This window comes from Tamandua tetradactyla, chromosome 8, assembly GCF_023851605.1.
Source record: "Tamandua tetradactyla isolate mTamTet1 chromosome 8, mTamTet1.pri, whole genome shotgun sequence".
NCBI lineage: Eukaryota > Metazoa > Chordata > Mammalia > Pilosa > Myrmecophagidae > Tamandua > Tamandua tetradactyla.
Window position 1 is genome coordinate 23,240,129 of NC_135334.1, and position 22,754 is coordinate 23,262,882.

At 48.3% G+C, this 22,754-nt stretch overlaps 1 protein-coding gene across 12 annotated transcripts in view; it reads right to left on the reverse strand.

Moving 5' to 3' along the window:
• Window positions 1–476: 476 nt before the first annotated feature.
• The window catches only part of CEP164 (centrosomal protein 164), an 89,623-nt gene continuing 67,345 nt past the window's right edge, over window positions 477–22,754 (reverse strand). For 4 of the 12 annotated variants that reach the window (XM_077112795.1, XM_077112792.1, XM_077112793.1 and 1 more), the window contains 18 exons: window positions 18,408–18,539; window positions 18,108–18,324; window positions 17,007–17,084; window positions 16,606–16,737; window positions 16,101–16,223; window positions 14,821–14,964; window positions 14,303–14,386; window positions 14,084–14,152; window positions 13,586–13,761; window positions 13,104–13,230; window positions 12,753–12,814; window positions 12,095–12,302; window positions 11,189–11,296; window positions 10,418–10,532; window positions 9,500–9,847; window positions 8,170–8,236; window positions 7,158–7,280; window positions 481–6,973 (listed from right to left, as the gene is read on the reverse strand). In XM_077112795.1, coding sequence (XP_076968910.1) covers window positions 6,877–6,973; window positions 7,158–7,280; window positions 8,170–8,236; window positions 9,500–9,847; window positions 10,418–10,532; window positions 11,189–11,296; window positions 12,095–12,302; window positions 12,753–12,814; window positions 13,104–13,230; window positions 13,586–13,761; window positions 14,084–14,152; window positions 14,303–14,386; window positions 14,821–14,964; window positions 16,101–16,223; window positions 16,606–16,737; window positions 17,007–17,084; window positions 18,108–18,324; window positions 18,408–18,539 — 2,410 coding nt within the window. In that variant the 3' untranslated portion in view covers window positions 481–6,876. Of the gene's footprint in view, window positions 6,974–7,157; window positions 7,281–8,169; window positions 8,237–9,499; window positions 9,848–10,417; window positions 10,533–11,188; window positions 11,297–12,094; window positions 12,303–12,752; window positions 12,815–13,103; window positions 13,231–13,585; window positions 13,762–14,083; window positions 14,153–14,302; window positions 14,387–14,820; window positions 14,965–16,100; window positions 16,224–16,605; window positions 16,738–17,006; window positions 17,085–18,107; window positions 18,325–18,407; window positions 18,540–22,754 lie in introns of all 12 variants that reach the window. The other 8 variants (XM_077112799.1, XM_077112797.1, XM_077112801.1 and 5 more) reach the window with 6 other exon arrangements.

The following is a 22,754-nucleotide window of genomic DNA, read 5'->3' on the forward strand; positions in this document are numbered from 1 at the left end:
GGCTTGAGAGTAGGTCTATTTCCAACATACCGCTGCCTTAAATCTCGAGGAGGAGGTTCCTGAGGAGGGGAGCACCTCTCCAGGGAATTGGAGGCCTGAGGTTGGGGGCAGGAGTGGAGAACCCAGATACTCCCACCGGACTCTCTTTGGATGTTGTGGCGGCCCCAGGGTCTGCCCACTTTCTGCAAGAGGAAATGGGGCTGAGGAAGAAAGCAAGGGCTATATCAAAGCACAAACGCTAGTTGTCCTTCATTCAGAGGCTCTGCAAGCAGGGGAAACGACTCAGAAAGAGGAGAAAGGGAGACCAGAAGGCTTTCCTCAGATGAAGTTGCCCTGAATCTCTACCACCACCACCACCGCCACCGCCACCGCCACCACCACCGTTCCCTCCAATCGCAGTGCCAGGAGAGAGGGCACATGCTTATCAGGGTGTGTGCCCACCTGCTCAACCATGCCTGAAAGTCCGGGGAAGTTATTCTGGTGTGAATTTTGCTTCAGCCACCCACTTGCTTGACCTTTCCAAGTCTGGTGTGTGTTTGTTTTTTTTTCCATCTGATAAAATGGAAAACATTGCCTTTCTCTTAGGATCCTTGTAAGAACTCAGTGAGCTCTGTAGGTAGGTAGAGCACTTAGCACTAGCTCACAGTAAATAAATGGATGTTAAGAGGACTTCTGAGAATATATCTGTGCGCAGTAATTCCTATGTGTGCACATGTGTGTGCTGGAGTGGGGTAGGGACAATGTCTGTGATCATCCTGCTTCATTGTGATGAGGATGATGTAGAGGGTGTTTCTTCTGTCTCCAGAAGGCAGAACTAGAAGAGAAGACCCTATCAGAACTCAGTGGTGTGGAGCAGTAGAATGGGCTACTTACCACGTGATAAGCAGCTCACCCTTGAAGTATTCTAACAAGAGACTGGATAATAACTTATGTTCCCGTAGCAGTTTACAACAGTTCAGGGTACCTTACCCAGCGTGTATGATTAAGGGTATCCTCCAGGTGAGTTATTTGAAAATAACCCCCAGCATATAAATGAGGAAACTGAGACCTAGAGAGACGGATCATTTCCCAATGATGCCCACTGATAAATGGCAGCCAGAATTTAAATTCTGGTCCTTTGGAGGCAGCATAAGATAGAGCCTTGGAGCAGGACTTTGATCTCAACCTAACAGAGTAAAAAAAAAGAAAAAAAAAGTCCTAACTCCACCCCCTAACTCTGTCCCTTTCCAGTTTTAGATTAAGGTGCCCACAGCTGCCTCAGCAGTGGCCCTACAGGTGGACCAGTCACTGGCAGGGAGAGTAGCTGAGTCTGTCCCTCCAAACTTCAGAGCCTGAGCAGTGGGGAGGTGCTGGCGCCTTGTGAGGAACCCAGGATCCAGTCTTCCATTCTATCCTAACGCACCTTCTCAAGCCAGACAAGCGCTTCTGCCTCTTTCCTTCCTGGCTGCCAGCCCCAAGGCCTGTTGCTTGCTTCGCTTTCTCTTCTGAGGGCTCTCCCTCTGGATTCCTTGGGGTGCTCTTTCACAAATGACTGGCCTTAAAGGAGAATGCAACCCCCCAGCAAATCTCTTCCTGGCCATCTGTTTTGTCCTTTCTGCCTAATAGTTTTGTTGTTAATCATGAGGAAGTCCCAAAAGCTCCAGAATCTCAGTCATGGCCCCTGACTTCCTCACAGAAGTGATGACGATAATACTAGCTAACATTTATTGAGTCTTTACTGTGTGTCAGGCACATTTTGAGGACTTTATATGAATTAACTTCTTTAATCCTCATAACCACTTTTATAGATATGAAAATTGAGGCAGACCGAGGAGAAAGAGTGGTAACTGGAAGCCTTTGCTTCCTGCCTCCTTTGCTTTTAACCTTGAAAGTGAAGCTCACCAAACTGTTCCTCTGCTTCCTTCTTCCCAAGAGCAGGCATCCTTCTTGGGCTCTCTTCTCAGCAGAGGTAATCTGGAGATGTTTCCACCACCCCCCACCACCCCACTCTACTCTGGAGAGCAAAAGCCATGAAAGGTGGGTTGACCTCTCCCATCCCACAGAAATTTCTAAAACTAGAACAGAATGGCCTTCCTGCACCCTCCCTGAGCTTACAGAAGGGTAAGGGGCCCCTCCTTCACCACGCTACCCACCCCAGATCATTTTATCCCAGACAGAACAGGTCTCCCTGCAGTTAGGGGGCGGTGGGAGAGATATCAATAGCTCCCCGGACGGAAGGCCATTGCTGAACTAACTTAATATCTGAGTTGGGAGTGTCTCTCTCCCAACTCAGAACCAACCATCCCAGCGATCCAGATCCAATTCCCTGTCTGGTTAGAGGATAGCAATTCACATGGGATTGGATGTAGGTGAAAATTTGGCTCTTTCAAGAAAAAAATAACTAATAAGCTAGTCTGACCAAACCAAGGAGGAAGAGGAGCGGCAGCCAGCTGTGGGAGGGGTGGCCCTGGATCCTTCTTCCTGTGCCATCTTGTCCCAAGCCTTGCCTCCAAGCAAACTGTGGCCATCAATCCTGTAGTGTGTGCAGGAGCCTGCCCTCTTCCTCATGTGCTCTGGAGACAACATCTCCACAGCTCCGCAACCTATACTCCATCTCAAGGGGCTTGGGATCCCAACCTAAGCCTGTAGGGTAAGATATAACATTGCTGGGAAATTCTCAACAGCCCCACAAGCCTCAGAGAACCCGGAAAGGAAGAGAGGGAGCTACTGGACCCTCCAGGTGGTGGGTCCTCCCAGGGAGACCATGAGGAGGCCCACAGGAGAGGAAGTTTGGGACTCTGAGCACAATGCCCTGCTGGGCCAGAATGGGGCTCCTGAAAACTCCTCTGAAATGTCACTAGAGCTTCTAAAAGCACTAAAACCCAGCACAGCCACCATCAGGGTAATAAGCTTGATGGGGGATAGTGAGATGATCCAAAGACAAGAACTTGGGGTTCAGTCCACATAGGAGATAGTTCCTAATCTATGATGGAGCTAAGGGTTCAACTGTGTGCTTGTCTGTCCAGGAAGATGCTATTTGAAGTCAAATCCCTGGTCATTTCCTTTTCTCCCCAGCTGATAAAAAATGTTGGCTCATTCTAAATTACATGCATATTTACAAGTGTCTGATGTCTCCCCAATATTACCCTGATGTGAATACTGTTTATGACACTAGGGCACCAGCACATTTCTCCTCTTTTTTCAGAATGACATTGGTATGTCTCAAAATCAATTAAAGTTTCCATTTCAGTGGACTCATTTGGAAGAAACAAGGTCATTGCCAATGCGTGTGCTGGCCTTTGTGAACCACCGAAGGGAAAACAAGAGTGCGTTCTGATGTTTTCAAACTAAATTAAAGACCTGGAATAGAAGGGGTAAATTTGTCTTTTCCTTTTGTTGTTGAGGTTTTCCATCATGGCAAGTTGTTGCATTGACCTTCACTGGGCATTCTTAGTAAAATTGGCTGGAGACTGCAAATGCAATGGGGGAGGCAGAGGAAGTAGGTAGGAGATGCAAGAAGGGGAGTACGTTTCAAATTAATCAGGACACTGGTGACAATAGATACTCCATTTTTTAACCATCACTTCTGTCCCTTTAGCACTCCTCTCCACCTGCGCCATCTTAAGCCACTGGAGAATTTCCAGCATCCTTCTGGATGAGGCCAACCACCTTCTCCCCCACAGAGTAGCTCAAGCTGAGGCTACCCTATCCCTACCCTGCCTCAACCCTGAATGGATTCAAGGTTAGAGCTTTAGATCAAGGGAGGACTCTCTCAGGTCACAGAGCTGCTAAGTGTCAAAGTCAAGAGTAAACCCAGGTGTCTAAAGCCACGGTTATCTCCCCACTCCCCACACTGCCATTTTGTGTGGAGGGTTTGGGTTTGAGGATCCTCTACATCATTTCCAACATTGCTTCCTTCAGAAACAGGCAATAAACATCTCACAAGAGCTTTGGGAAATCTATCTGACCTGACCCATACTCCACCAGTAAAGAGGGAGAGGAAACAGTGACCATTCTTTTCTTATGTTTACCTAAAATCTCCAGAAAGATCTGGCAATATTTGTTGCCTGCAAGGAGGCACACTGGGTAGCTCATGGACAAGGTAAGAGACTTCTGTACCATTTAAGTACTGAACCATGTGAATCTATTCAAAATAACTATTTTAAAAACTACTTTTTGAAGCCCCAGGCTGAGAGTCAGGACTCCTCAATTCTAGCCCCACTTCTGCCACACACTGACCAGGTAACTTGGAACAACTCATGTAAACTCTCTAGGCCATTTCCTCTTTTATAAATATGAATGAGCTGAACAAGTGTCTCTAGAGCCCCTTTCAGCAATAAAAGTCTAAGATTTTAATCATAAAGGTCTATGATTCTATAATTCTAGTCTCCCCAGCTAGATTCTAAAATCCACAAGGGGAGGGATGGTACAATCTTGGAGTCTTTTGAAAAGTCTAAAAATCTTGGCCCAGTGGGCGTTGCTCAACCAGGCTAGAGACCAACCCCTTCCTGGGACCCAGGTTCAGACCAAGCTGGACAGGAGATGCTAACATAGGAGAGTGTGGTCAAAAAACTCGACTTTCAGTGACAAACAGCTCTGGGTTCCACTCCTGGGTTAGCTTTGTGACCTTGGGCCATAGGAAAACTTAAATCTCTCTGGGCCTACATTTCATCATCTATAAAATAAGATTACCAACTTCATAAGGTTTAGACGATTACATGAGATAAAACATGAAAAGCACTCAGCACACAGAAGACATTCAATAAATGTTAGTTTTCTTCTCTCCTTCATTTTATCAGACTATTAGACACAGAGGAGGCTGGGTTATTTTGAGCGTTTTGTTTCTGAGGTGGTTTTCTTATGTAAATCCATGAAACATGGCCATCTCAATGGGTCCTCCTAGCAATTACGTTGCTACAGTTCCAAGACTGAATGTAGGCTGCTCACACCACTGGAGGAGAAAAAAGCCCACCTAATTTTGCCAGCTTAGGGCCTCAGGGAGCTTATCTTCCATTTGTTTGCCTGGGGGCAGGGGCAGGGGCAGGGGGGAATGACGCTATGGGTCTTCAGCTGGTAGATGGGGGAGCTGGGAGGGTGAGTGGAGGAAGAGGGGGAAGCATCAGCACTTCCCAAGGGCTGGCAGCCTGGGAAAGGGAGCTTTTGGGTGGGGAAACAGCATGAAACTTCTGTACTTGTAACTCTTGCTAACTCAGGGCATGTTAAGGTCTGTAAGCCTTGATTTCTTAGTCCATAAAAATGGAAGTGAAAATATCTCATCCTATATTTGTTGTGATGACTAAACTAGCTATCTAGGAGGTGTTCTGTGAATATTTTTTCCTCCCTCCTTCCCAGGAGGATGGAGGTAAAGGCCTTCAAAGAGGAGGAGACACATTCACACAACTGTCTTATAAAAAATGGACCTGCAGAGATTTAATTGATGTAGAAAACACAGGATTGTTACCAGAGTTGGTTATAATATATGAGCTATTCCCAAAGCACTCAGAATGGGCCAAATAACAAAATGAACTTTTTCTGTACGGTAGGTTGAACCTAAAATGTATCTGAGGGGGTAAAAAACAAAAAGTCCCTTCAATTTGTTGATTCCATGGCAAAGACATGAGTGGTAGGATATTAAAAGTTGATTTTTATGTACTGGGGAGGCAAAAGCAACCTCATAGCTTTAAAGACAAGAAAAATGGGGGCATTTCACATAAGCAGATGTCAGAGAACATCCCCTGCAAGCCCCAGAGGACCTACGGATGGCAAGGCTGCAGGGAGCTATGCCAGGATGGTGGCAACTCCAACTGGTATGACCCCTCACTGGCAATGCCAAGGCGTGGCTCAGCCCTGACCTCCTTCAGACCAAGTTGCCGAGCTCTGAGAAAAGGGATAAGGGATATGGAATGGCACAGGTGGACGGCTGAGATGGAACAGCTTTTATCCATCCCAGGTACTGGGAGCCAGCTAGAAAGGATAGATGAAAACAAAGACCCACAAATATACTCAAGATGTTCTAGGAGGAGGGAAATTGAGATGAGGATCAGGAGTCACCCCAGTCTTTCCCTATGGCTTTTTGGCTTCCTGGAGAAATTGTGTGCTTGAGACCTGAGAATTGAGCTGGAATGGCTCTGGGGAGGAGCCCCAGGGAAGCAGGGGGTGTCCTGAGGAAAGCCCAGCTGAGTGAAGACACATGGCAAAGCTTCTGGGGCCCAGACTCTAGCAACCCCAGGCATGGAGCTGGGCAGCTAAGCCCCATTCTGAGATAGTCAAAAGGAGAGACCAAGTGCTCAAGAAAGAAGGCATTAAAAAAAAGAAGAAGAATGGGCCTGATCTCTATGAGCCTGAGGTATTAGAGACAGGCATGCACCCAGAAGATCCTGGTCCCAGGGTACAGACATGCTGGATGGCTTTGTCCTAGTGAATTAAAGACCGTACATGTTGCCTTCGCAGGAGCCCAGAACAGAACCTGCAGATCTCATGGACTGACCCAGATCCAAGATGACCCCTCTCGGCCTTCGCAGAGAGCTCCTCTATTTAAAGAGGAGCCAGTGTTCCTACTAAAGGTATCCAGGCCCTGATGCTCATGCCAGCCTGCCCCTCAGCTGTCCCTTGTTGTTGATGTTTCCTTATAGATGGAGGAGCTGCTGGCTCATGGAAGTCCAAACATATCTGCCTGAGATACAAGATGTGATCACAGATGGTGTGGCTTGCTGTTTCCAGTCATACCATCCTTTCCACCCCTCTGGCCTTCCATGGTTCTGCCAAGCCCTGAGCAGGGCAAGCAGCAAAGGGGGACAGGAAGATGATTTATCAGAAGGAATGAAGTGCAGGAGCTCCTTGGGCACTTGGTTTGGGTGGAGGAGAGGCCAGGCTGTCCCAAACCCCCTGCTCAGGACCTTAATAGTGGTACACCTTCAGTCTGTTGTTCTCATCCAGGCCCAGGTGCAGGAGGCCTGAAGTGGCTGTTGGCTTGGGCATCAAGGAGAAGAGATGTCTGCCCACGAGGTGAAGGAAAAATCTGCGATCAGCTGAGCCACTGCAGGAGGTGGGCCATGGGAGGACAGAAAGCCAGATAGGGTCCTCCTCTGATCCCCAGGGCACACACAGGGGCTTCTGTTCAGCCAGCCAGCCTCGGCAACAGGAAGGCACCAGGGTTTGGGAACCAGCTCAAAGGATACGACTTGGGGTCATTCTTGAAATGGTCTAGCCACTTTCGGTTAGCCTCAATCATTCCCTGAAAGTTGGTGCCGCCCACCTCTGGGACTTGGGAATGGGAGCGCTGCAGGAGGCGGAGCTGCTCACTGGGAAGGAGGACAGTGTGGGGGACAGGGATAGAGGAAGCAGGAGCGTTGGAGGAGGGGGGACATGTGGTCCAGCTGACCAGGGGCCACCACGTCCCACCGCCTCCCTCTTCCTCCCAACTTAGCAGTTGCAGCCTTTCTCAGAGACTCTTTAGGAACTCAAAGCTTCCTTTACTGGCAATATCTGACCAGGTCCCAGATAAACTCCAGAATGCCCTACCAGAATGATAAGCATCAATTCCCAGAAGGGAAGGTAGTAAGCACTCTCTGTCCCCATCTTGGGTGAATAATACTGACATCAAGGCTCCGGGCTCCCAGCCAATGTCATAAGCAAAAGAGCTCCCCAGTGTCAACTCAAAGACTTGCCCAGCATCCGCTCCCAAGCTTGCCAAAGGGGTGGGGGTGGGGACTTATGGTTGGGGGCCAAAGCTATGAGGGGATGCACTTGGCAAAGAATATGTTGAATGCGGAATTAATAACAGGTTTAAATAATTGCTCGTCTTTCTCCCCATAGGGCATCCTTCTCACTCCAGATGTTGCTTAGCAGGACTGGAGGAAGAAGGGAGCAGCACCAAACAGACAAAAGGCTCAGTGACAAAGACAAAGACAAGTGTCCAGGGCTCCAATGGGAAAGGGCAGTGTGCAGGGTCCACCAGGGACTGATTTCCCCTGCAGGGGCCAAAGGGCAGCTTCCTTATGGAACTGGGCCAGGTCAGGCCAGCCTGCACCACCTGGAGCCTTGGAGGTATACAGCTGACTTTTCTTTGGTTTCTCCCGGCAGCTTTGTGGATTGGAGGTCTGCTCCCCTCAGAGGTCCCACCTGCCCAGGTGGATGCTCAGAGAGTAGCTTGACTGTACGGTTCCATCCTGAGCCCACAGGGGGGCTTACCTGGCAGACACGTAGCCCAACCTGTTCTCCAGGGGGACAGGGGTGCTGTTAAGGAAAGGGACTCCAGCTGCAAAGGTAGGAGAAATAGTTAACCCCCAGGCCAACCAGGCCGCCTCCCTGCCCACCAGCCCCCCTAGAAACTGAGAAGGCAGTACCTGCCCAAACAAACAAAAATGAAAAGTTTCAGTGGTCAGAGGTGAGAGACAGGGACTGTCCTATTTATTTTATTTCTAAGACTTCATGTTGGATTGGAGGGCAGTGAGAAAAGAGGTTAACTGCTCTTATATGGCCTTTTACATCCTCCAGCAGGGCTAAGGAGACCAGGGATGCTGCCTGGCCCAGGAGCAAAAGGAAGCCATGCATCCTGGAACCAGGACTGGGGTCAAAACCCAAGTTCATTACTGACTCACTGGTACCCTGACTTAACTTCTCTGAGTCTCAATTTCCTCATTTAAAATGGGATTAAATAATTACTACCTCCGAGGATTCTTACTTTTTTTTTACAATCAATGGTTCACAATATCATCATAAAGCTGTGCATTTTTCATCACAATCGACTTTTTTTCTTTTTTGTGAAAAATAGCATATATACAAAACAGCAATAAATTTAAAAGCAGATCGCAACAATTAGTTGTACAACAGATTTCCCAGTTTGGTATGGGTTACAATTATATAACTTTAGGTTTTTACTCCAACTGCACTAGGATACCAGAGTCTAAAAAATATATTATTATCATGATTCAGCAGTCATACTCATTTGTTAAATCCTACCTTCTCTGTATAACTCCACCATCACCTTGGATCTTTCTCTCACTCTTTAGGGATATATGGGCTATGCCTATTCTAGCTTTTTCATGTTGGAAGGGGCTATCACTAATATGGGCTAAGGGAATGGAATTAGCTGATATTCTGGAGAAGCTGGCCCCTCTCCATTTCAGGACTTATCTGATCCAGGGACCCATCTGGAGGTTGTAGGTTCCTCAGAGGGTTAACACGAGGACTAAGTGAATATATATATATATATATATACATACTGCCTTGCCTATAGTAAAGTACACAGAAGGGCTGCTATTATGGTGATGACTCTGATGACTGTATACAGGTTCTGTCAAGCTCAAGAATCCATAATAAAGACCGCAATCAGCTTGGGCTCCAGGTAATCCACCCTGACTCGCAAGGTCTTCTTCACCAGACAGAGGAAATGTCAAGGGTGGGGGACGGAATGGGGAATAGGCACAGGAGGAAGAGAAAAAGAAAGAGTAGGAAAAAGGAGGAGGAAGAAAAGAAAGGAAGAGGAAGGAGGGAAGGCACTGCCCAAAGAGAGACATACTTGGAAAATACTTGCGCCATTTCTCCACCAGGAAGTCATCCACTGTTTGCGCCACAGAGGAGGAGAGCCTAGGGCCCAGCCCCGGGTCCCAGGCCCAGCGGGTGGGCATGGGGTTAATGGGGGATGGGGCTGAGGCCCTGGCCAGGGAAGAGTAAGTGGGAACAGAGGTGCTCCCAGAGGACATGGGAGAGATCTGTGCTGGTGTTGAAGTGAAGAGTGGGGGTGGGGGATGGGTGTTGAGGCTGCCCAGCATGCTGAGGACCCCGTTGAGCTCGCTGCTGATCCGCTGTAAGGAGCTGCTCAGGTACTGGATCTTGTTGGGAAAGGTGGGGCATGGGGTTGAAGTGACTGAAAGAAAAGAGGCAGATGGTGGGGAAGGATCCTGGAACTTCCCCAGACCCAGCCGGCACTGCAGTGCTGCCCACGCTCCACCATCCTGTTCCTTCAGATGACCGCTCTAAGTCTGGATGGAGGGGCACACAGGGCAGGGCTTCTGTGTTCCAGACAGCACAGATGGGAAGCTGGCCATGAGAAAGAGGCTGTTCAAGTTGAGGAAAAGGCCCAACACCCTGGAGAGAAGGAGGGGAGAACACCCTTCTGCCCATGTACAGGACAGAGCAACAGAGGGAGATAAGCCTTTGAGAGAGTTGCAGCAGAGACAAAAGGCTGAGTGACCTGCACCCCCACTGAGAGGTGCTCCACAGTGTTCAGAGACGTCACCTGCCCTTTTGCCCTGTGTGCGACCAAACTCAGATGGATCCACTCTTCCCAAGCATTCACTGAAGTCCTAACCTGAACCAGGCAATGGCCCAGATGCTGGGTCTCGGAGGCCTACAGTTCCTACATCTCCATGGAGTCCATGGTCCTCCTCTCTCTTGCCTTTTCCTCCCCTGCTTCCCTGCCATTACCACCACTCACTCTGAGGCAGCGGGGGAGATTCAGAACTTTCGCTGCTTGCATCTTCCGTGTCACTGAGGTCAAATGTCACCACCTTCTTGGTGGGGGCTCCTCTCAGAGTGTCTTCATCAGACACCTGATGGATAGAAGGAAGCATTTATCGTTGATATTTCCTGTGTGCTTTCTAACCCATTGCCTTTGTGACTTCAGGGGACCTGGTGAGTAGGTTCTTACAGGGCCCCAAGTTCCACAAAGCAACTTGCGAAAGGCACATCCTGCTGGCTTGCAGGGGTTGGGAGAACTCAAATATCTGAGATATAGAGATAAAGTCTCCTGGCCCAGAAAGACCTCCACCCTGCTGCTCACCTAATAAACCATCTAATATACTCTTCCTCGACCACATCTCAGCTCAAGCAATTCAGGGGAAAGCCCACAAAAGGGAAGCCTGTGTCTATTCCCAACAGCCTGGTCATGTTTCTCCTTCAGAACCACGACAGGGGAAAGGGTGGGAACCAGAACCCCCCACCCCATCCTGTCTCAAGAACCTTCAACAAGAGGCTGTAGAATAGCCTGCGCTATTTGGCACAGATATCCAAACCCACAAATATGTTTTGCAGACTTAGAGCTGAAGCCACAGCCATTTTCATCAGACCAGGAGGCTCACTAAGCCCACTGCCCAATTCTGGGCACTGGAGGTCAGTGTCTCCTGACGCAGAACTGAAAAGCCCAACCCAATCCCAATAGAAGAGGGAGGGCCTGGCCACTCTGGGCTATACGTCCCCAGGGTGGCACCTCCTCCTGAAGAGAAGACTCCAGCTGGTTCAGCTTCTCCTCTTTCTTCTTCAGCAGGTCCTGGCCTTTGCGCATGGCAGATCTCATCTCATCCAGGTGCTTGGACTCCTACAATCAGGGGACAAGAAAGATGGCAATTGGAAGCCCAGACTCTGGAGTCCCAGCTCTGCTATTTGCTGGCTGGGTGACTGTGAATAAATGACTTAAGTGCTCAGGCTGGTTTCTTGCATATAAAAGAGAAATACTACTTTTCGTAGTACTGTGAGAATTAAATGAGATAGGATGTATTGCCTGCTTTGTGCCATGCCCACACCCAGCAGGTTCTCAGAGGGCTACTGCTAACAGTCATTATTAACACTGCTCCAATGGCCTTCACTACCATCATCAGCATCACTGGAAGGGATTAAGCAGAGCAATGACAGGGCGTGGGGAGGGAAGGAAGGGTGCAGCATTTGCACACACTGGGAAGTCTGCCCCTCTGTCTGTCCCAGCCTCTTGCCCTCTACAGCCCCAAGCCAGCTCCCTCACCAGCTCTGAGCACTGTCAGAATTCTAAGGGACAGGAATGGTCCAAGAGAGTACAGTCTGCCAGGACCTGCAAATGGTAAGAAGATCTCCCCAGATCAGACCAATAACAATCAGTGAGTCTCTGCCTTTTCACTGCAAATTAGCTTTTCATGTATGGTTATTGTGAGGATCAAATGATTTAACGTGAACGTGTCTTGCATGCTATGCATTGTCATGTAGATGCCTAGTGCTTTCTTGTCCAGTGATAAGGAGCCCATGTAACCATTCTCGTGGAGCCTCAGAATGACTGACAGAGGAAGAGTCCAAGGGCAAGTGTTCCCTTGGCTCTCACAGGCCTCCCCCTGTGCAGGGCTAATAGGTTCTCCTCAAGCCTCCTGACCTCCTCCAGATTCCTGCGCATGGTGTCGAGAGCCTTGGTGCCTGGCGGGTCTTTGGCTACATCCTGGGAACTGGCCAGCTCTTGGTGCCAGTGCTGCTGGGCGGTTTTCAGAGCCGTCTGCCGCTTCCGCATGGAGCGTGTCTGCTGTACCAGGAACTCCTTGGCACTACGGAGAGCTAGTCCTTCAGCAGAGAGGTAGTGCCGGACACTGTGGGAGGACAGGGCAGGGCAGGGGAATTGGAGAGGGCAAACAGAAGACTCTAAGAACTTCTGCTCTGGGCCACACGTCCACTTCCCTGGCAGATACTTGCCCTGAGCATGGACAGAGGCTGCCAGGCCAGGGCTGGGCAGCGTGTGGGATGCCACTATTAAATTCCCACAGCGTGCAGAGAACTGAACTAAGTCCTCCCAACTTGATCCTGAAAGGGATCATGCCTGAGACCTCTGGACTGATGATCAGAGGCCAGCAGATCCAGCACAGCTAGCCAGGAATCCGATGGCAGCTGCCTGGCCTGCTAGAAGGTTCTTCCCCTGAACCCAGCCCCACTGGTAATCACTGTCATCTCGTTTCAGCACATCCCAGCTCAGTGATGCAGCTACTCAATCACCCCTTCACAGCTATCCTCAAACCCAAATAAGACAGGCTACTGGAACTCACCTGTCCAGGGACAAGTTGGTCTCCTCCTTGCTCTGAGACACAGAAGAGGATACCTCTTGGGTCTGATTTTGAGGACACATGGTAGAAAAGACCCACTGAATGCAGTGAAAGCAGACACAAGAGACCCCAAAGACCATCCCAGCAGCCTAGCCAGAGAAACAGCCCTGCCAGCTGCCAAGCACCCTTTACTTATAGACATCATTTGACAGGTAGAGGCGGGAGGCTGGTAATGACAAGAACAGGGAGGCCAAAGGCCTTAACAGAGCAGAAACAAGCTCGCCCCTCTCCTGATGTTCCAGCCCAGTTCCCAGCCCAGCCGCCCTGTCCATTCCGAGGCACAGAGAAGCTCACTGCTCCAAGGGATTTCCTAAGGTCCTCCAAGTGGAGATCCAGCTCAAACCGCGAACAGGCATTACTCTCCTCAACTGCCAACTCTTCCAGTGTGTCTTGCTTCCTCTGAGCTTCGGCCTCCAGGTCACTGTAGTGGGCAGAAGAAACAGAGAAAAGGAGTAGGGGGAGGTACAGTGGCCCAATGAAACAGGACAGGCAGCATGTTGTTCATGCCCTGATCTCAGGGAGAGAGCAGGAACTTCTCCATCCCTTCACTCCTATCAAAGTCCTAAGGTACGGGAGGGGCATGAGCAGTGGAACCAGGAACTCCTTTGCTTTTCACAGCCTCTTAACACCCCCCTCCACCACCATACACATATTCCCTAAAAACCTCAGCAGACACAAGTCTCTCTGCCTGGCTTCCAGGTCAGGGTCTCTACCTCTCCCTTCCAGTTGGGCCCACAGGCAGCGGCAGTGCAAGGCAGCCTGGGGTGGGCACCCACCTGATGCGCTTCTGCAGCCTCTGACTCTGTGCCTGTAGCAACTCCACTTGGGACTCCAACTCGGACTTACGGGCCCGAAGCTCATCGAGAATTCTTCGAATCTGCCGGTTTGACTCTAGCAGGTGGGTGTGTTCCTTCTTTGCCTCCTCTAGGTGCTCATGTGTGGCTGTGGCTTCCTAGGGTGGCAGGCAGGGAAGCCCAAGGAGAAAGCAGGAGAGAAGGGGACTCGGACACACTGAAGTCCCTGCACCTGGGGTCAAGAGGTCTGTGAGCTCCTGGTCACCCACCACAGATCCCCTTACTGAAGCTCCTGAGGTGGGTTCTATACCATGGCTCTATCTGTAGAATATTGGCCTGGAATCCCAATGCCCTGGACTGATTAGGTGAACAAATCTGTGGAGTGGAGGGGAGGAGGAAGAGGGAGAAAAAGGGAGGGAGAGGAAAGAGGAAAAGGAATGGGGAAAGACAAAGCAGATAACCCAAAATGGGCAGACAAACCTCACTCTCCAGAGCAACCTGCCTCTGCACGTCAAGCAGCTGCTGCTTCTCTTTCTGGGCAGTCTCCTCCTGTTGTGGGAAGGATGGGAAAAGGCCTTTTGGCTGTCTCCAGGCCCCAGGTCGAAGGAGCAGGAAGACCTACCCTCTCCTAGGGGGCAGGGTCCGTGGCCCCAAGGTCAAGGGTACCTATAGATTCTACTCCCTTTCCCACACCCTCACCTGGATATCCAGCTCGGCCAACCTGGCCTTGACAACTTTACTTCTAGTTTCAAGTTCCACCTCTAAATCTTGGAGTTTCCTTTCCTGTGTAGGTAGAGAAAGGCATAAGTGTAGAGAGGGTGCCAAAAATTAACTGAAAGGCCAGAGTGAGCTCCAGAACACCCCCCCCCCCCCCGACAGTACGAGCTCTGAGCTGGCCCTGGGGTCCCATCCAATATGACCCTAAGGCCTCACAGGAAAGCATCATACCCTGTTTATTTCCAGTGGGTTTGAGGAGAATCAAAGGTGCCCACCCACCCCAAGGCCTAACCAGGTCTGACCTCTTCTTCCCTGGCCCAGAAAATAAAGGAGCAAAGATGCCCCAGCTTAAGCGTGGCCCATGAGAGACCCCTACTCATGAAGCTATCAGGCTCCATCCTGCTGCAGCCACAGCACGCACTACCAGCTGTGGCCCACCAGAATGGAAGTGTCCCAAGCGGGTCCCCCAACCCCAGTGTCAGCAGCCCAGGGCCCCTCGCCTGCTCTCGGTGCCGGCGCCATGAGTTCTCAAGTTGCTTGTCCTGTTCCTGCCTCATGGTCTCCAGTTCTCGCTCGTGGGCCCTTCGCAGGCGTTCCAGTTCTCCAGTCAGGTACCCCAGGAGTTCTGTACGCTGCTTCCTCTCCTGCAAGGAGGTGGGTGGGCCACTGGTAGGAAACTGCAATGGCCCCTCAACTCCTAAAATCACAGCTCCACCCCACCCTCAACTTTGGGTCAGTAACACAAGGACACCATCGGCTCCCTAAGGCTAGCACTTGAAGAAGACGAGGAGAGCATCAAACACAAGCACAGTCCCATCTCCCAGAAAGCCAGCATCCCCACTTCTGCAGCTGAGGTAGACGCTAAGCAGATGTCATGAGGAAATTTCCTACTGCTCCAACAGGTGCAATTTTTCCTTCTTAAAGAAAGAAAGGTCATTAATAAATCATGACCACTATTCTTCAGCAAGGTCATAACTGGTTTGCATAGCTGTTCAACTGAACTTCAGCACAAGCTAGCTATTTCTGCCCTGGGAAACACAGAACAGTCGGGGTTCCCCATTCCAGTTACTGGAGCAGTAGCCTAAATGTTCCCAGCAAAGCTTAGCTGGGGGCTAAAGCCAGTCCCCCACAGCACCCTGCACTGCCCACCCCAACATAAGCAAGCAAAGCCAGCTTGGACCCACATGAGTAATTGAAGTTTCAAGGACTGAAAACAGTGCAGGTAACAGCTAAATATTGTCTGGCTCTTGCCAGTATCTCTTGGTGACCTAAAATTTCTAACAATACTGGTGACATGCTGTTGGAGTGGTTAAACTGAAGGCTCTGGAACCCACTCCTCTGCTTTTTAGCTGGGGATGACCTTGGGAAAGTCACTTAAGCTCTCTTTCCAAGTTTCAGTTTCCTCATCTTTCAAATGGTGATGATATTACCTTCCTTTTAAGGACGCTGCGAGGAATGAATGAGCTGATATATATGAAAATCTTAGAACAGTGCCTGGTACATAATAAGAGCTCCATAAGTATTAGCTTTGACTACTATTGAAATAATGAAAGTGCAGCCTGCTGGGCCAAAAGGAATTACCCATTGTAAGGGGGTTTCTCTAATGCTTTAGTAAAAAGGCAAAAATAAACTACTTCATCACTGAAGGGTATTCACAAGGTCTCCCTATAAAAGCTTCCCTCAACCCCTGACCACAGTTTGTCCTCTTCCCCTGCCCCCCCAGCCAGCTGGGATGGACCTTGGGGAGTTTGTATGTGGCCGGGGGATGTAGCCAGGTCACCTCAGCTTCATACTGCTCTCTGGTCTCCGCCAGCACTTGCCAGTGCTCCTCCTTCATCTTCTCCATCTTCCTCTCATGATCCTTTTCCACCTCATGGCGCTTCTCTCTCAAGAGGCCACTGAGCTGTGGGACAGAAGGCAGGGATGAGGATGCAGGGCTGAGAGTGGACCATCTCTTGGGTGGCGGATGCACTTGGAGGTCTTACACACACATGCACCTCCTCCAATAGCCTCCCACGCACACACCCCTCATATACACACCACACATACATGACACCATAACATGCACACAACCATGCCCCTAATACTTCTCCCCACACACATACAGGGCACGGGGGTGGAGGAGCACCAGGCCTCTAGGGAACTAAGACATAGAGAGTGAAGTTCTAACCCCAGGTGAGCAAGCCAAAACAAAATGGAGGACATTCAGACTAGGAAAGCCCAGCAGACGGTAGGAGAGTCCACACAGGTGCACACATATGTTGAAGAAACACGGTAGCATTCACCTCTTGCTCATACTCAATCACTTGGTGAACTTTCAGTTGAGCTCTCTGTTCCATTCGCCCAAGGCTCTCCTGCAGCTGGGCCTCTTCCTTCTGTTGGGCTTCCTCTATCTTCTTCTGGAGGTTGGAGACTACCTGAGGAGGCCCCAGCCCCGGGGAGTGTGACACTCAGAAAGCACCGGAGAGCTGCTGGATGTGTGGGGGGGTGGGGGGGAGGGTAGCGCACTTTCAACATCTCCTTGGGCCTATAGGGGGAAGGAAGCACTCTCTCTCGGGGGGCCTCCTATTGGCCAAGAACGGTGTTGAATTCTGCTGGCCAGAACTGAAGGGAGTGTGTTGAAGCTCATGCTCAGGGACCAGAATGGCCAAGCTCTGTCCTCGGGTCAGGGCCAGCTGCATCTCACCTCTCTGTGCTTGGACTCTAACGAGGAACAGAGTCGCTCCAGCTCAGCACTGTGCTCCCTCTCCAGCACTGCCACCGCCTGGGGAGTAACAAGGGCCTGTGAGGGGAGCAGGCAGGCCAGGCCGACCGAGTCCTGACCACAGGGGAAGGAAGAACCAGGAAGACCTCCAAGCCTCCTCAAACTAAGTAGCCAAGGGCAATCACAGACACATCTTTTTTCCTCGGAAACAACTCAGTCCCTAAAGTCTGCAACTGGCAAATGAACAGAAACACAGAGGCCAGATGTGGAGGGGCATTTCAGGAAGGTGTAGGCCATTGCTTCCAGGCCTCTGCCTCTGCACTAGGCCACAGGTTCACAGATGACGCTCAGGACTTGAAATAAGGTCCAAGGCAGGGAGTTGAAGATTTTAGCACGTTTTCTCTGAGAATGAACACCGACATTCTCCCTCTGATCTTGCTAAGCTTTTCCTTATCTATAGCTGAAGCACCTTTAAAAAATTTCTACTCCTTACTAGTCACCGCCCCCCAAAAAAAGTCCCATGTGGCCTGATTATTACTCACTTCAGCATCTAACCTGTAGACAGACCATTTGATTAGAGGGAGGGGAAGCAAAGCTGAAAGAGAAAAAAACTCTCCTAAGCAAGCTAACCTCTCATTCTAGGACAGGAGAAAAAAGGAAGGAGATGAAAGGTCATTTTGGCTACCCCTCAAGGGCAGGGACAGAACAAACATCTTGCCTCAAACCTTTGGTCTGGTTTAAGTTCTTTCAGTCATGAAATCTCTTTAAACTCACATGACATTTCCTCTCCAACCTCCAATGGCAATACCCAGCTACCACTGCCAGCTCAGCCCAGCCTGGAGGGGACCTTCTGGACAAATGTGCAGCATTATCTGCTCTGCCCAAGGACAGGTCAGATCCATGCGTAGTGAGCCCCAGATAGCAGCTCCTGTCTTCTGTGCCTGTCTGTGCCTGACAGCCCTGTTCTGCCTGGCTCCCAGCCCTGCACAGCCATAGTGTGCCCTTCTTCTCCCTCCCCACTCAGTCCCTCCCAGGCAGCCTAGACCCTGGTCACTGGCTGAGGGCCCCAGGTGACTTGCTCACTTCTCGCTTTTCTCCTTCCAGTTGCTCCCGCAGCTGCTGCAAAGCCTTCTCCTTCTCAGCATTCAAGGCAGCGTGCTGTCTCCTCTCCCAAGCCTCCATTTCTTCCTTGAGCTGCTCTAGTGTTTGCCTGCTTTTCTGCTCTAAGCTGGCCTTCTCAGCCTTCTGTAGAGACTCCAACTCTTCTCTCAGCCTCTCCAGGGAGGCCTCTTGCTCAGCCCTGGGCAGACAGAATGGAATAGGGAGCGCTTGTATTTTCAGGGGTCCAGACCACTGGCCTGACAGCTCACAGGACACACTCACCTGATGTGGCCCTCATCTGCTTCTGAGCTGGACTGGACCTGGACTCGGAGCCAGGATAGCTTCTGGCTTTCCTCTTCTCTCATCCGGGCCTCCTCTTCCTCAGTGGCTTTCTGCAGCTGCTCCTTCAGGGAACTGGGAAGAAAAGGAAAGACAAGTTTGTTTGAGAATGCCTCCAATAGCTCTGTAGCTATCTATGAAGCTTCCTGAATTTTAAAGGCAATCTAACTTTAGCCTTGAGGTCCAAGCTGCTTCTCTATAACACCTCCCAGGGTAGAAAAGGGACATGAACTCTACTACCAGAGGAAGCAGATGTAGGTTGCTTGGTCCCAAAAGAGCATTTTCTCCAAAGGCCTCCTCAGTCTACACATTCATGTCGGCATGGCAGTTACTCCAGGGCTGGCACCATCAGCCCTCACCTTGGTTCTATATTCTTTCACTCCCCACCCATAAGACTCTACTCTTCATACATGAGACAAGTCACCATCTCCAATCCCACCACACTCTTCCATGACTCCTGACCTTAGTTCATGTTAGTTCTTCTGCCTAGAATTCCCTTTTCTACTTGATGAACCCAGTTAAAAATGTTACCTCCTCTCTAAGAAGTCTCTCCAGTTCCCCCCAAGGTAGTCAATAGCCTTTCTTTTCCCATCACATTTTATATGCAGGCCCTTCTCATCCCAGGCCACTATGAACCCAGCATCATATTGCATCATAATTCATCTTTTGTATGTCAGTTTCCTTGCAAGTCCAGGAGCTTCTCCAGAGAAAGAATCTTGTCTTAGAATCTGTTTTATTCCAGGTGTCAAACAGTTACTGGCATCAAGTAGGTACTCAATGGATGTTTACTGAATTTGAACAGTATAAGTCAGCCCCAAATGGCAAGCAAGATTTGATTATTCAGGAAGAATATCTTATTTATAGATGAAGAATGGTGACCATTTCATCCCAAGCTGATAGTCCCCTTCTTGAAAAACCACAGCCTTTTCAGACAATGCCTTAGCTGGCCCCCAGGCCATAAGGGAGTACAAGCCTAAGAAAAAGATGATTAAGAAGATATTTCCTTGAAAAGCTTCTAGTGAATTCCAAAGCCAAATATAAAAGATTTAGATTATTTTCTATTTAACAAATTATCAATATCACTGCTTTCTTCCATTATGATAGAAAATTTGAATTTAGTAGAAATCTTTCTTTCTGGATTCCCCAGAAGCCTTTCTTTTTGTCCTATAGCTAACTTTTACTCATAGCACCATAGAATATTATAGCTGGAAGATACTTCAGAGGTTAAATCCAATCTCTAAGATTTTATAACTGAAGAAACCAAGAGTAATCCTGTCTGTCTTCCTGATCACCTTCTCATTCAAGAAATATTCGCTGCAGAGTCAGCAATGGCTACCCCAAAATTCCCACCAAGTGAAAATTTCCCAACAGAGAAAAGGAGGCCCAGCCCTCAAAAAGGCTCATGTGTAAACAGAACCAGGATTCTCATGATGAACTATTTCTAAGAGAGCCAGGCAAGGCACTAGCCACAGAGAAATTACTTCATCAAGACTCCTGAAATAGTGTTTATTTCAACTGAAAATAAAAATAAGTTGTGTGTGCCTTAGACCAGCACACACCAGAGTTACGCCCTCCACACTGTGTGGGTGCCCCTACACAGATACATCCTGCCTGACCGCTGAGCACCCATGTTCACAAGCATCAGGGTAACATCCCCAACCTGTGCCTATACCTGCCCTGAAACAAATCACAGCACAGAGTGTCCCACCCTGTACCCTGCCCCCTGCTATACAACCATCCCACAAACGCAAGGCCTTAGACTACTGAAAGAAATCAACTCCCAAAGTAAATCAATCAAGATATTTACACGCCACGAAGATAGCAGAAGATCACTAAGCATATCACAATGTAGACAGATATAGCCCTGCCTAATAGCCAAATTAAAATACCAGAGGAGACACAGATGTTGAAACAACTAATCACAGATGTTCATACAACTCTACTTAATAAAATAAGTGGGATAGCAAATGACATAAAGGAGATCAAGAAGATAGGAGAAGAGCAGAAAGAGGAATTTGAATAAATAGAAAAACAGCAGATATCACAGAGATTAAAGACTCTGTTGACCAAACAAAAAATATACTAGAGGCACACAATACCAGACTTGAAGAGACAGGAGAAAGAATAAGGGATATAGAGGGCAGTATAATTGACTTCGAAGACTCAAAACAGCAAATGGCAAAAAAGATGGAAAACTTGAATTGGAACTCAGGGAAATGATAGACAAAACAAAGCACGCAAATATAAGAATCACTGGTGTCCCAGAAAGAGAAGAGAGGAGTACAGGGCTAGGAAGAGGAGTTTAGGATATAATGGGAGAAAATTTCCCAACCCTCATAAAGGGCATATACAAGTCAGAGAAGCCCAAAGAACTCCAAACAGAATAAATCCAAATAGGCTATCCCCAAGGCACATACTGATCAGTCTGTCAAATGTTGAAGAGAAGCAGAGACTACAGAAAGCAGCAAGAGAAAAACAATCTACTACATACAAGGGAAATGAAATAAGACTGAGTTCAGATGACTCAACTAGCACCCTGGAAGTGAGAAGGCAGTGGTATGCTATATTCAAGATCCTGAAAGAGAAAGACTTCCAGCCAAGAATTCTGTACTCAGCCAAATTGTCCTTCAAAATTGAGGGAGAGATTAAAGTTTTCACAGAGAAAGAAATCCTGAAAGAATTTGTCAACAAAAGGACAGCCCTACAAGAAACACTTAAAGGAGTTCTGCCAGCTGCAAAAAATAAGACAAGGGAGGGAGGTCTAGAGGAGAGCACAGAATTGAACAGTGCCACTAAGGGTAATTTAAAGAACACAAACAGAAAGAAGGAAAAGAATATGTATATATATATGACAAATAAAATAAAAAAGATAAGATGGCGGATTCAAGAAATGCATTTTCAGTAGTAACTTTGAATGTTAATGGACTAAATTTACCAATTAAAAGATACAGATTGGCAGAATGGATAAAGAAACATAATCCAGCTATATACTGCTTACAAGAGATTCATCTTAGACACAAGGATACAAATAGATTGAAAATGAAAGGACAGAAAAAGATTTTCCACGCAAGTTGTAACCAAAAGAAAGCAGGAGTAGCTATACTAATATCAGACAAAATAGACTTTAAATGTAAAGACATTTGTTCTAGTTTGCTAGCGGTTGGAATGCAATATACAAGAAACAGAATGGCTTTTAAAAAGGGGAATTTAATAAGTTGCTAGTTTACAGTTCTAAGGCCAAAGAAAATCTCCCAATTGAAACAAGTCTATAGAAAGGTCCAATCTAAGGCATCCAGGGAAAGATACATTGGTTTAAGAAGGCTGATAAAGTTCAGAGTTTCTCAAGTGGAAGGGTACATGGTGAACACAGTCAGAGTTTCTCTATCTGGAAAGGCACATGGTGAACACGGTCATGGTGAACACGGTCAGGGTTCCTCTCTCATCTGGAAGGGCACATGGCGAACACGGCATCATCTGCTAGCTTCTTCTCCTAGCTTCCTGTTTCATGAAGCTCCCCGGGAGGCATTTTCCTTCTTCATCTCCAAAGGACGCTGGCTAGTGGACTCTGCTTCTCATGGCTATGTTGTTCTGCTCTGCTCTCTCTGAATCTCTCATTCACCAAGGTTTTTCCTCTTTTATAGGACTTCAGAAACCAATTAAGATCCACCGAAATGGGTGGAGACATGTCCTCACCTAATCCAGCTTAACAATCACTCTTGATTAAATCACATCTCCAGGGAGATTATCTAATTACAGTTTCAAACAAACAATACTGAATAGGGATTAGAAGAAACAGCTGCCTTTACAAAAGGGATTAGGATTAAAACATGGCTTTTCTAGGGTACATACATCACTTCAAACCAGCACATCATAAGAGCCAAAGAAGGACACTATATACTAATTAAACAATCAATTCACCAAGATAATTATGATTAAATAATCATAAATGTTTATGCTCCCAGTCAAAGCACTCCAAAGTACATGAGACAGACATTAGCAAAACTGAAAGGAGCGACAGATGTTTCAACAATAATAGGAGGAAGCTTCAATAAACAACTCTCCTGCATGTGAGAATGATAGAGGGAGGAGGGCTGGGGACATAAATGAAATCAGAAAGAAAGATAGGTGTTAAAGATTGAGATGGTATAATCTAGGAATGCCTAGAGTGTATAACAATAGTGACTAAATGTACAAACTTTAAAAATGCTTTTGCATGAGGAAGAACAAAGGAATGTCATTATTGCAGGGTGCTGAAAAAAGATGGTAATTAATATTTTAAAATGTCACCTT